At 44.8% G+C, this 13434-nt stretch overlaps 1 protein-coding gene across 1 annotated transcript in view; it reads left to right on the top strand.

The window, feature by feature from the left end:
* Positions 1-820: 820 nt before the first annotated feature.
* LOC117738961 (protein MTSS 1-like) overlaps positions 821-13434 on the top strand; it is a 41235-nt gene continuing 28621 nt past the window's right edge. The window contains exon 1 of the mRNA XM_034545168.1: positions 821-892. Coding sequence (XP_034401059.1) covers positions 821-892 — 72 coding nt within the window. The remainder of the gene's footprint in view (positions 893-13434) is intronic.

Raw genomic sequence — 13434 nt, 5'->3', positions numbered from 1 at the left:
AAAATCCAAAATAAGTATGCAAAAAAATATGAAAAAAATATTTTGTGTGTGTGTGTATATATATTCTTATATCTATCTACAATAAGTATATCATTAAAAAATAACAATTTATATATGTACTGTATATGTATATATTTTTAAATGATATCCTTATTTTTTTAATGTATTTAATTGAATTTATCTTTGAAATATATATTTATATATTTTTTAATCGATTATATCTATTTTACTATTTTTCTATCTTTCTATTTTTTTATCTTTCTATCTTTCTATTTTCATTTGACTGTTTTCATCCCCAGGTCTTGTAGATTCCTCAACTTTATAAGTTAATAACTTAATTTGATGTTATCACACCTCTCTTTTCCCGTTATCAAAAAAGCTTTCTCAGTTGAAGGCGGGGCCAAGCGGACGCGCGTCCACGTCTCCTCTACCCGGCGCGTCCCCGAGAGCCAGAGCCAGTGGAGCAGCTCGCGCGCGTGTCGTTGATCCTCTCCGGCGGCGTCGTCGTTGCCGTTTCCCTGCAGTGTTCTCTCGGCCCCGACATGCGTCCCCTCCGGCGGACATGGGACTTATCTGCCCCGACTGGGATCTGACCGCCGGCTCCGCTGCTGCTCGCGTCCGCCTTCTGGTCTCCTTCAGCCGGGGAAACCCTGCAGCGCGTCTCTGAGCCCTTTTTCCATCGACACCTAGCCGCCCTCTCCTCCTCCCCCTCCTCCCCCTCCTCCCCTCTTTAATTCATTTGTTTCCTGCCGCTTCATTAATGGACCGCAGAAGCTCCGCGTGAGAGAGTTTTTAGTGATATTTCCCGTTGACACTGAAGATGGAGACGATGATGGACAGAGAGTGCAGCGCCCTGGGGGGGCTTTTCCAGACTGTCATAGGAGACATGAAGGTAGGAGCATTATTATTTATTTATTTATTTATTTATTTATTTATTTATTTATTTATTTATTTATTTATTTATTTATTTATTTATATATTTATATTTATTTATTTATATATATTTATATTTACATATATATTTATATTTACATATATATATATATATATATATTTTTTTTTATATATATATTTTATTTATTTATTTATTTTTAGATATATATCAATGTGTTACACTCGTGGAATGTTCCCTCTGTTCATCCTGTTCCATAAAAACAAAGAGAGCTGACTTCTTCTCTCTCCATTTGAGATTTACAGGTGTTTTATCATTAATTTGCTAATTATCTAAGAGGGAGAGGGGGAGGAAGAGGGGGGGGGGGGGGGGTAAAGTGGGTGTATTCAGGCTCCGCTGCCTTCATTTTCAGGATGTGAACTCCTGAAAAATATTGTATCATTATAGGATAATCTGGTACATGCGGGAGTGGGTAACCTGCTCTGTAAAACATGCTAATCTCTGAAATATAAAATAAAAGTTATATAGATCTTAGTCTGGAACATCCAACATAAATGTGACTTTCAGGATTGTGATGATGAATCAACCCTCTGGGGTCTAAGGTCTTTTTCTCAATTTTACATAATTTCTTAAATTCATCTTTTTAAAAGGCACTTTCATTTGATACATACTCATGTGTCATACATCAACAATCTCAGCGATCTATATAAATGAGCACTGTTGTCTTTAGGCTCAGTGTAAAGAGGTCATTTGGCCCTAAAGCTGAAAAGTTGACGTCCGATTTATTAAATTACTTCTAATCTCTTGTGAAAACATGCCTTACTCGGGTGGACTGTTTTGGAAATTGGTTTAACAAAATCTTAGGTTCACAAAAGTGGTGGAATATATGAATACAATAGTAGATGCATGTAATACATGTCTAAAACCAAGTTTTTTGACTAAAAGTGTGTCAATACTTTTACCAAATGTGAGATAAAATGGGACTGAGTACTAAAGTCTGGTTCAACTATCCTGAGTACTAAAGTCTGGTTCAACTATCCTGAGTACTGAAGTCTGGTTTAACTATCCTGAGTACTAAAGTCTGGTTCAACTATCCTGAGTACTGAAGTCTGGTTTAACTATCCTGATCCTGCGTACTGAAGTCTGGTTCAACTATCCTGATTACTGAAGTCTGGTTCAACTATCCTGAGTACTGAAGTCTGGTTCAACTATCCTGATTACTGAAGTCTGGTTCAACTATCCTGAGTACTGAAGTCTGGTTCAACTATCCTGATTACTGACGTCTGGTTCAACTATCCTGAGTACTAAAGTCTGGTTCAACTATCCTGAGTACTGAAGTCTGGTTCAACTATCCTGAGTACTGAAGTCTGGTTCAACTATCCTGATTACTGACGTCTGGTTCAACTATCCTGAGTACTAAAGTCTGGTTCAACTATCCTGAGTACTGAAGTCTGGTTCAACTATCCTGAGTACTGAAGTCTGGTTCAACTATCCTGAGTACTGAAGTCTGGTTCAACTATCCTGAGTACTGAAGTCTGGTTCAACTATCCTGAGTACTGAAGTCTGGTTCAACTATCCTGAGTACTGACGTCTGGTTCAACTATCCTGATTACTGAAGTCTGGTTCAACTATCCTGAGTACTGAAGTCTGGTTCAACTATCCTGAGTACTGAAGTCTGGTTCAACTATCCTGAGTACTGACGTCTGGTTCAACTATCCTGAGTACTGAAGTCTGGTTCAACTATCCTGAGTACTGAAGTCTGGTTCAACTATCCTGAGTACTGAAGTCTGGTTCAACTATCCTGAGTACTGACGTCTGGTTCAACTATCCCGATTACTGAAGTCTGGTTCAACTATCCTGAGTACTGAAGTCTGGTTCAACTATCCTGAGTACTGAAGTCTGGTTCAACTATCCTGAGTACTGAAGTCTGGTTCAACTATCCTGAGTACTGAAGTCTGGTTCAACTATCCTGATTACTGAAGTCTGGTTCAACTATCCTGAGTACTGAAGTCTGGTTCAACTATCCTGATTACTGAAGTCTATTCATCGGGTTAATTTAAGCTGGCTAATTGGACATTTGATCGACCACGTACGTACGAGGAACGGGGCCCAGGTTTGCCGCCTGGTTTGACCACAGGTGTCTCGGACTAGTTTGCACATGCTCAGTAGTGACCGGCCGGTATGAAGGGATCAGGTAGCGAGTGACACTTGTTGTTGTTGTTGTTGTTCCTGTGTATCGTAAATGTGCATATCCGATCCAGCATTCTTCAGGTATCTGAGCAACGCTCACCGGCAGATTAATCCAGTATTTGTTAATCCTGATATTAAATAGTGTGTGTGTGTGTGTGTGTGTTGGGGGAGGGGCACACACCTGTTTCTGTGGTGATGTCATCAGACAGGTGGTTTCTAACAGGTGTGCTGGTTTTGGTTCCCCTCTTCTTCGTGTCCTCCTCCCTTTCCCCTCTTCTTCGTGTCCTCCTCCCTTTCCCCTCTTCTTTGTGTCCTCCTTCCTTTCCCCTCTTCTTTGTGTCCTCCTCCCTTTCCCCTCTTCTTTGTGTCCTCCTTCCTTTCCCCTCTTCTTTGTGTCCTCCTTCCTTTCCCCTCTTCTTTGTGTCCTCCTTCCTTTCCCCTCTTCTTTGTGTCCTCCTCCCTTTCCCCTCTTCTTTGTGTCCTCCTTCCTTTCCCCTCTTCTTCGCGTCCTCCTCCCTTCCCCTCTTCTTCGCGTCCTCCTCCCTTTCCCCTCTTCTTCGCGTCCTCCTCCCTTTCCCCTCTTCTTCGTGTCCTCCTCCCTTTCCCCTCTTCTTTGCGTCCTACTCCCTTTCCCCTCTTCTTCGTTTCCTCCTCCCTTCCCCTCTTCTTCGCGTCCTCCTCCCTTCCCCTCTTCTTCGCGTCCTCCTCCCTTTCCCCTGTTCTTCGCGTCCTCCTCCCTTTCCCCTCTTCTTTGCGTCCTCCTCCCTTTCCCCTCTTCTTCGCGTCCTCCTCCCTTTCCCCTCTTCTTCACGTCCTCCTCCCTTTCCCCTCTTCTTCGCGTCCTCCTCCCTTTCCCCTCTTCTTCACGTCCTCCTCCCTTTCCCCTCTTTTTCGCGTCCTCCTCCCTTTCCCCTCTTCTTCGCGTCCTCCTCCCTTTCCCCTCTTCTTCACGTCCTCCTCCCTTTCCCCTCTTTTTCGCGTCCTCCTCCCTTTCCCCTCTTCTTCGCGTCCTCCTCCCTTTCCCCTCTTCACGTCCTCCTCCCTTTCCCCTCTTCTTCGTGTCCTCCTCCCTTTCCCCTCTTCTTCGCGTCCTCCTCCCTTCCCCTCTTCTTCGCGTCCTCCTCCCTTTCTCCTATTCTTCGCGTCCTCCTCCCTTTCCCCTCTTCTTCGCGTCCTCCTCCCTTTCCCCTCTTCTTCGCGTCCTCCTCCCTTTCCCCTCTTCTTCGTGTCCTCCTCCCTTTCCCCTCTTTTTCGCGTCCTCCTCCCTCCCTTTCCCCTCTTCTTCGCGTCCTCCTCCCTTTCTTTCCCCTCTTCTTCGCGTCCTCCTCCCTTCCCCTCTTCTTTGTGTCCTCCTCCCTTTCCCCTCTTCTTTGTGTCCTCCTCCCTTTCCCCTCTTCTTCGTGTCCTCCTCCCTTTCCCCTCTTCTTCGCGTCCTCCTCCCTTTCCCCTCTTCTTCGTGTCCTCCTCCCTTTCCCCTCTTCTTCGCGTCCTCCTCCCTTTCTTTCCCCTCTTCTTCGCGTCCTCCTCCCTTTCCCCTCTTCTTCGTGTCCTCCTCCCTTTCCCCTCTTCTTCGCGTCCTCCTCCCTTTCTTTCCCCTCTTCTTCGCGTCCTCCTCCCTTTCTTTCCCCTCTTCTTCGCGTCCTCCTCCCTTTCTTTCCCCTCTTCTTTGTGTCCTCCTCCCTTTCCCCTCTTCTTTGTGTCCTCCTCCCTTTCCCCTCTTCTTCGCGTCCTCCTCCCTTTCCCCTCTTCTTCGCGTCCTCCTCCCTTTCCCCTCTTCTTCGCGTCCTCCTCCCTTTCCCCTCTTCTTCGTGTCCTCCTCCCTTTCCCCTCTTCTTCGTGTCCTCCTCCCTTTCCCCTCTTTTTCGCGTCCTCCTCCCTTTCCCCTCTTCTTTGTGTCCTCCTCCCTTTCCCCTCTTCTTCGCGTCCTCCTCCCTTTCCCCTCTTCTGTGTCCTCCTCCCTTTCCCCTCTTCTTCGCGTCCTCCTCCCTTTCTTTCCCCTCTTCTTCGCGTCCTCCTCCCTTTCCCCTCTTCTTCGCGTCCTCCTCCCTTTCTTTCCCCTCTTCTTCGCGTCCTCCTCCCTTTCCCCTCTTCTTCGTGTCCTCCTCCCTTTCCCCTCTTCTTCGCGTCCTCCTCCCTTTCTTTCCCCTCTTCTTCGTGTCCTCCTCCCTTTACCCTCTTCTTCGCGTCCTCCTCCCTTTCTTTCCCCTCTTCTTCGTGTCCTCCCTTTCCCCTCTTCTTCGCGTCCTCCTCCCTTTCCCCTCTTCTTCGTGTCCTCCTCCCTTTCCCCTCTTCTTCGCGTCCTCCTCCCTTTCTTTCCCCTCTTCTTCGCGTCCTCCTCCCTCTCCCCTCTTCTTCGCGTCCTCCTCCCTCTCCCCTCTTCTTCGCGTCCTCCTCTCTTTTGCAGCGTTTTCCAATAATACTTCTTTTGTACCCTTATCTGAGTTTTCCTTTTCCTTCAGTTGGCTCCCTTTTCTTCTCCTCCCCTCCTCTCCTTACTCCTCCTTTGTGTCCTCCCTCCTTGCCCTCCTTCATCTCTTCCGTCCTTTCTCAAGTGAGGCTTCGTCTCTCGTGCATCTGTTTCATCTCTTCATCCTCTCACGCTGGTGCAAAAATGAATCAATTTTCTTCTCCTTCTTCTTCTCCACCAACATGGCTGCTGCGGAGACAAGCTGCATCATGAATGTGAACAGAGAGACGCTTTTACTGTTTCATTCATAAAACCATGATTTTTAAATATATATATTAGATATATTGTTCTTCAACAATGCATCATACGTCATGAGCTCATCACAATGAACTGCATCTGTCAGTTAAATGTAGCGGAATGAATGATTGTACTATAAGGCTTTTTTCTTATTGTCAACAAAGACTAAAAAACAACATTTATTATATATATATATATATATATATATATATATATATATATATCTATGTATATATCTATGTATATATTTTGAGTGTTATTGAAAGTTACGTGGTATAAATAAGGAACAAACACAGGACTTTCACCAGGAAGCAGCTGTTCTTTACGTTTATTTGCGTAAGAAAGACTTTGTTCTTTATTTGCTCTGTTTAACACATAGCGTGATCTTTTTCTTGATCGTTCCTGCATGTGAGATATAAAATGTATACTTATTTTTTTTGTGCAAAAAACGAACAATGCCATTTTTTTTCTTCTTCTTCTGGCGTCTGGGATGTGTTTTTGTCTCTCAATACTTTCTGACTTCCTGTCTCTCAAACCCATTTATTCCTACTGAAAAACGTGAATCCTTTTTGCACATAATAAAGTAGCAAATTTATATTTTACTCAAACAGCAAGCAGGAGGAAATAGTGCTTTTGTTGGGGACTACTTTCAGCGGCGCATGGATCCGAATTCTGGTGCTCCGGTGAGCGTGTGTGGCAGCAGGAGGGTTTATGTGGGATTGAGTCAAAACGTGTGTGTGTGTGTGTGTGTAGTGTGTGTGTGTGTGTGTGTGTGTGTGTGTGTGTGTGTGTGTGTGTGTGTGTGTGCGCGCGCGCGCGCCCTCCGGACGCACGTGTTTGGCTTGTTAGCGTGAACACGCGTACGTGGAGAGAGGAGACTCTTGATTGTCTTGATCCTGATGAACCCGGCTTTGGTTCTTCCTCGTTTATTTAACGAACAGGTGGATCGACGCCGTGTGCAACGCTAACGCTGGACTGTCTTGTTATGTCCGTTTGAAGTGAAGAACTTGTCTCTTCAATCAAACGCCCCATGTAGGACAAATGTCCACTTGGACCCAGTCGAGAGAATGCAGCTTTAACACATGGAGCATAGACTTCTATACAACCAGAGGAGTCGCCCCCTGGTGGTCAGGAGAGAGAATGCAGCTTTAACACATGAAGCATAGACTTCTATACAACCAGAGGAGTCGCCCCCTGGTGGTCAGTAGAGAGAATGCAGCTTTAACACATGGAGCATAGACTTCTATACAACCAGAGGAGTCGCCCCCTGGTGGTCAGGAGAGAGAATGCAGCTTTAACACATGAAGCATAGACTTCTATACAACCAGAGGAGTCGCCCCCTGGTGGTCAGTAGAGAGAATGCAGCTTTAACACATGAAGCATAGACTTCTATACAACCAGAGGAGTCGCCCCCTGGTGGTCAGGAGAGAGAATGCAGCTTTAACACATGGAGCATAGACTTCTATACAACCAGAGGAGTCGCCCCCTGGTGGTCAGGAGAGAGAATGCAGCTTTAACACGTGAAGCATAGACTTCTATACAACCAGAGGAGTCGCCCCCTGGTGGTCAGGAGAGAGAATGCAGCTTTAACACATGAAGCATAGACTTCTATACAACCAGAGGAGTCGCCCCCTGGTGGTCAGGAGAGAGAATGCAGCTTTAAGTTATTACCTATATGCCTGCTTGGATCTAAAGGTTGAACTTATTAGAAAGTGGTGCTCAAAGGTCACTGTAACCTCACGTTTCTTTAATCATAACGATTACACAGTCCCAATTTTCTGACATTTTATAGACGGAACAATGAAATCAAGTAAATCCTATAATCGGCTTTAATCATTAATCTAATTATTGTTAATTTATCCCTTCAGCATGCAACGACTTTATTTTGAAAATCTCACACATGGGGTTCTAGAAACCCGTAAAACGGCCTCAAACCCCGTCCGTCTTTTTCTTGTGTACGGTTTTCATCCCCGTTTCCTGGCCCGCGGGTCGCGTGTGTGCTCACGAGCTGCGTGAAGCGTGTGCGTGGCGTTCACCATCCACGCCGCGCCGCGGGTTGAGTCCTCGACATATTACCGTTGATCCGTTTAAGTGGAACCGATCTGCATGTTCTTCCCCCGGAGGAGAACCGTCGTCTTCTACCGAGAGCCGCTTAAACGGCCGCCATCTTTAAACTGGCCCCCCCCTGTTGAATAGAAACTGAGCTGAAGGTTTGGAACGCGTCCACATTTCTTTGAATACTTTAAGCGGCTTTAGAAACGAAACAAAGAAAAGGATCTTCATCATTTAAATGTTTCATCCAGTCAGTATCGTGGCGTGTGATTGGACCGCAGGAAGAGAATCTGGTTGCTCCGCGGATCACTTTTTAATTACTTAATAAATTACTAATTGAACACTGCGCACATTTCGCAACAGACAACATGTTGTCGTCTGCCAAGTGATTGATAAAGAGTTTGCGCAGATATGTTTTGCAAATCTCATTCAGGCATCCCGAAAACTAAAAAGAATACTACTAATAATGCGACTACAAATGAGTTAGCGGTGGATGTGACGCAGCTCGACTTCAGAGTGCGTCGTGTGAAACATCTGTGAGCTCCGACTAATAGTTAGTTTAACTCCGTGTTGCTGAGTTCAAGACCCGCTGTGACTGTGGGTTTTTAAAGTGACGCCTCCTGGGCGTATTAGCTGGATGCTAATCAGCGTTTATCTTGGACTGAGCCGTCTTAATCCTCCTGGTGTCTCTCTCTCTCTCTCTCCCTCCCCCTCTCGCTCGCTCGCTCGCTCCCTCACTCTCTCTCGCTCTCGCTCTCCCTCCCTCTCTCTCTCTCCCTCTCTCTCTCAATTCAATTCAATTCAATAGGCTTTATTGGCATGAATGTTGCAACAACAATATTGCCAAAGCACGAGACATAGCAACACAAAAAATATACAATTCATATGGATAATAATAATAATATGACAGAAATAATTACATTGAAAGAAAATACATTTGTGTTTCTTGGGACACAATTGTGTGTGTGTGAGTCAGACCCAGATAGGTGTAACTCATGGTGTGTTCATGGTACTTCCTGTAGTCAGACCCAGATAGGGGTAACTCATGGTGTGTTCATGGTACTTCCTGTAGTCAGACCCAGATAGATGTAACTCATGGTGTGTTCATGGTACTTCCTGTAGTCAGACCCAGATAGGGGTAACGCATGGTGTGTTCATGGTACTTCCTGTAGTCAGACCCAGATAGGTGTAACTCATGATGTGTTCATGGTACTTCCTGTAGTCAGACCCAGATAGGTGTAACTCATGGTGTGTTCATGGTACTTCCTGTAGTCAGACCCAGATAGGGGTAACGCATGGTGTGTTCATGGTACTTCCTGTAGTCAGACCCAGATAGGTGTAACTCATGATGTGTTCATGGTACTTCCTGTAGTCAGACCCAGATAGGTGTAACTCATGGTGTGTTCATGGTACTTCCTGTAGTCAGACCCAGATAGGGTTAACGCATGGTGTGTTCATGGTACTTCCTGTAGTCAGACCCAGATAGGTGTAACTCATGATGTGTTCATGGTACTTCCTGTAGTCAGACCCAGATAGGTGTAACTCATGGTGTGTTCATGGTACTTCCTGTAGTCAGACCCAGATAGGGTTAACGCATGGTGTGTTCATGGTACTTCCTGTAGTCAGACCCAGATAGGTGTAACTCATGGTGTGTTCATGGTACTTCCTGTAGTCAGACCCAGATAGGGGTAACTCATGGTGTGTTCATGGTACTTCCTGTAGTCAGACCCAGATAGGTGTAACTCATGGTGTGTTCATGGTACTTCCTGTAGTCAGACCCAGATAGATGTAACTCATGGTGTGTTCATGGTACTTCCTGTAGTCAGACCCAGATAGGTGTAACTCATGGTGTGTTCATGGTACTTCCTGTAGTGAGACCCAGATAGATGTAACTCATGGTGTGTTCATGGTACTTCCTGTAGTCAGACCCAGATAGGGGTAACTCATGGTCTGTTCTATGGTGGTACTTCCTGTAGTCAGACCCAGATAGGGGTAACTCATGGTGTGTTCATGGTACTTCCTGTAGTCAGACCCAGATAGGTGTAACTCATGGTGTGTTCATGGTACTTCCTGTAGTCAGACCCAGATAGGGGTAACTCATGATGTGTTCATGGTACTTCCTGTAGTCAGACCCAGATAGGTGTAACTCATGGTGTGTTCATGGTACTTCCTGTAGTCAGACCCAGATAGGGGTAACGCATGGTGTGTTCATGGTACTTCCTGTAGTCAGACCCAGATAGGTGTAACTCATGGTGTGTTCATGGTACTTCCTGTAGTCAGACCCAGATAGATGTAACTCATGGTGTGTTCATGGTACTTCCTGTAGTCAGACCCAGATAGGTGTAACTCATGGTGTGTTCATGGTACTTCCTGTAGTCAGACCCAGATAGGTGTAACTTATGGTGTGTTCATGGTACTTCCTGTAGTCAGACCCAGATAGATGTAACTCATGGTGTGTTCATGGTACTTCCTGTAGTCAGACCCAGATAGGGGTAACTCATGGTGTGTTCATGGTACTTCCTGTAGTCAGACCCAGATAGGGGTAACTCATGGTGTGTTCTATGGTGGTACTTCCTGTAGTCAGACCCAGATAGGGGTAACTCATGGTGTGTTCTATGGTGGTACTTCCTGTAGTAAAATGGTGTTTGTTTTCCTGTCATCTGGGCCTTTTTTGGAAGATCATGATGTTTGTCTTCTTTGGATTTACTGCTAGGGCCCAGTTCTGACAGTAGTCCTCCAGGAGGTCTAGCTGTTGTTGGAGTCCCTGCTCTGTGTGAGACAACAGAACCAGGTCCAGGCCCAGTTCTGACAGTAGTCCTCCAGGAGGTCTAGCTGGTGTAGGAGTCCCTGCTCTGTGGGAGACAACAGAACCAGGTCCAGGCCCAGTTCTGACAGTAGTCCTCCAGGAGGTCTAGCTGGTGTAGGAGTCCCTGCTCTGTGGGAGACAACAGAACCAGGTCCAGGGGCTGCTCTGCTAGTTCATTTAGATGTTGAAAAGCGTCGGACTCAGATTGCAGCCTTGACGGACGTCTCTTCTCTGGGTGAAGAAGTCAGTGCGTCTTTCTCCTATTTTTACAGCACACTTATTGTTCAAATACATAGATTTTATAATGTCATAGACTTTTCCTCCAATGCCAGATTGCAGAAGTCTGTAACATAGTCCTTTATGCCAAATTGAATCAAATGCTTTCTTAAAATCAATGAAACAAGCACATATCTTTCCATTTGTCTGGTGCACATGTTTCTGGATGAGCGTGAAGGGTGTAAACATGATCGGTGGTGCGTTGTTTTGGAAGAAAGCCAATTTGAGTTTTACTAAAGATGTTGTGTTGGTCCAGATAATCTAAGATTCTGTTATTTATAATGCTGCAAAATAACTTCCCCGGGCAACTGCTAATGCAGATGCCACGGTAGTTATTGGGGTCTAATTTATCTCCACATTTATACATTGGAGAAATAAGCCCCTGACACCAGATGTCAGGAAAGCAGCCTGAACCAGGACGATGTTAAACAACTTGAGCACTTTGCATTGCAGGAGTGATGTTTTTAAGCATTTCATTTTTGATGTTGTCTGGACCACAAGCTTTTTGAGTTTTGATACATTTTTTTTTTCCCATCAATTCTTCCAAAGTGATTTGGAAGTCAAGAGGGTTCTGATTGGTTTTAATTGTCAATTCTAATGTTTGCAGTTTTTCTCTAATACTTTTGTGGTTTGAATTTAGTTCATTTGGTGGAATGTCTTTATAAAGATTCTCAAAGTGTGATTTCCACATGTCACCATCTTGAATGGGTAATGTTTGGCTTTGTTGTGCTCAATGTATTTAACATATCCCAGAATTGGTTTTGATGTATGGAGCTTTCAATGTTCTCCAATTTTTCATTTGTATAATTTTGAATTTTTTTTCCTAATTGTGTATTTATATCTTTTGAGAGTTTCGCTAAAGCTAATTCGTAAGACTTGATTATTTGGTTGCCGATGTTTTAAGTTTGATATTTTTCGCAGATCTTTTCTGATACTTTTACATTCATTGTCAAACCATTTTTCATTATTTTGTTTCTTCTTGTACCGTCTTAGTTTGGACAAGGTTGGCTTTAATAGCTGCCTCGTGAAACAGTGTGTTGACGTCAGCAGTGGCCACGTTAACGCCACCTTGGTCGTGTCGTTACGATTTCCCCTGAATTCCAACATTTTACTGATTAGATCAGGGGAATTTAACGCCATGAAGAATTTGTCCCCACTGTCCTGAGTCCATCTGTATGTTGGGTTGGTACAGCTTACTGGACTCCTTTTTGGGGGGTTGAGTTGGTACAGCTTACTGGACTCCTTTTTGGGGGGGGTTGAGTTGGTACAGCTTACTGGACTCCTTTTTGGGGGGTTGAGTTGGTACAGCTTACTGGACTCCTTTTTGGGGGGTTGAGTTGGTACAGCTTACTGGACTCCTTTTTGGGGGGGGTTGAGTTGGTACAGCTTACTGGACTCCTTTTTGGGGGGTTGAGTTGGTACAGCTTACTGGACTCCTTTTTGGGGGGGGTTGAGTTGGTACAGCTTACTGGACTCCTTTTTGGGGGGGGTTGAGTTGGTACAGCTTACTGGACTCCTTTTTGGGGGGGGGTTGAGTTGGTACAGCTTACTGGACTCCTTTTTGGGGGGTTGAGTTGATTCGATGTTTTAAAATAAACATTTATTTGGTTGTGGTCTGAAAGTGGGGATTGCTGCCTGACAGTGAACCATTGATAGTGGAGGGGTCCATGTCAGTGAGAGCATAGTGGACTACACTACAGCCAAGAGCTGAGGAGTATGTGAACCTCCCTAAAGAGTCCCCTCTGAACCTCCCATTAACTATGTACAGGCCTAAGGCCCGACAGAGGTGCACTACCTCCCTGCCATTCTGATTTATTTGATAGTCGAGGTTGTTCCGGTTGATGATGGTTGGTGTGATGTAAAGAGGGGCTTGACCAAACACATGGCTGTAGCCCTGTGGGTCCAGGAAGTCCGGCTCACATCCATTCCTTCAGGTCTCCACACAACAGGACAATTCCTTGGGCCTGGAAATAGCTGATCTCTGTGTGGAGAGTATCAATTTATTAAGCTTTAGCCAAACGTGTGACTTCCCTTGTTTTACTGTTGAAATGTGATTGGCCAGCTCTCCTCTATACCAGATCAAGATCCCCCCAGAAGTTCTGCCCTTACGTATTGTTTTGGCCTTTATAGAGGGCACCATGACTTTGTGATATCCTGAAGGACAGTGAGTGAGCGCATCATTCTGACACCATGTTTCTGTTAACACAAGAATATCAACATGTTCAATAGATTTGAGGAATTCAGGGTTCAAGGTTGAGGAGTAGAGGCCCTGAATGTTCCAGCAGCTTATTTGGAAAGAATGCATTTAAATTGATCAAAAGAAGATAAAACAAAACAAAAAAACATGAACCTATTTGGTGAGACAATTGTCAAGATTATCCTCCCATAAATAAAGAGTATTACATTTAATTTCTATAGTCTTATCAAATCAAGCGGGTGTCGCTACAGTGGAATAGTAATAATAATAAAATGTCATCAAAAATTCTCATCTAATGTTCTATCTATATATTGTAT

The sequence above is a fragment of the Cyclopterus lumpus genome, chromosome 11, assembly GCF_009769545.1.
Source record: "Cyclopterus lumpus isolate fCycLum1 chromosome 11, fCycLum1.pri, whole genome shotgun sequence".
In the NCBI taxonomy this organism is placed as follows: Eukaryota; Metazoa; Chordata; class Actinopteri; order Perciformes; family Cyclopteridae; genus Cyclopterus; species Cyclopterus lumpus.
This window is presented reverse-complemented; position numbering and strand designations above follow the sequence as displayed.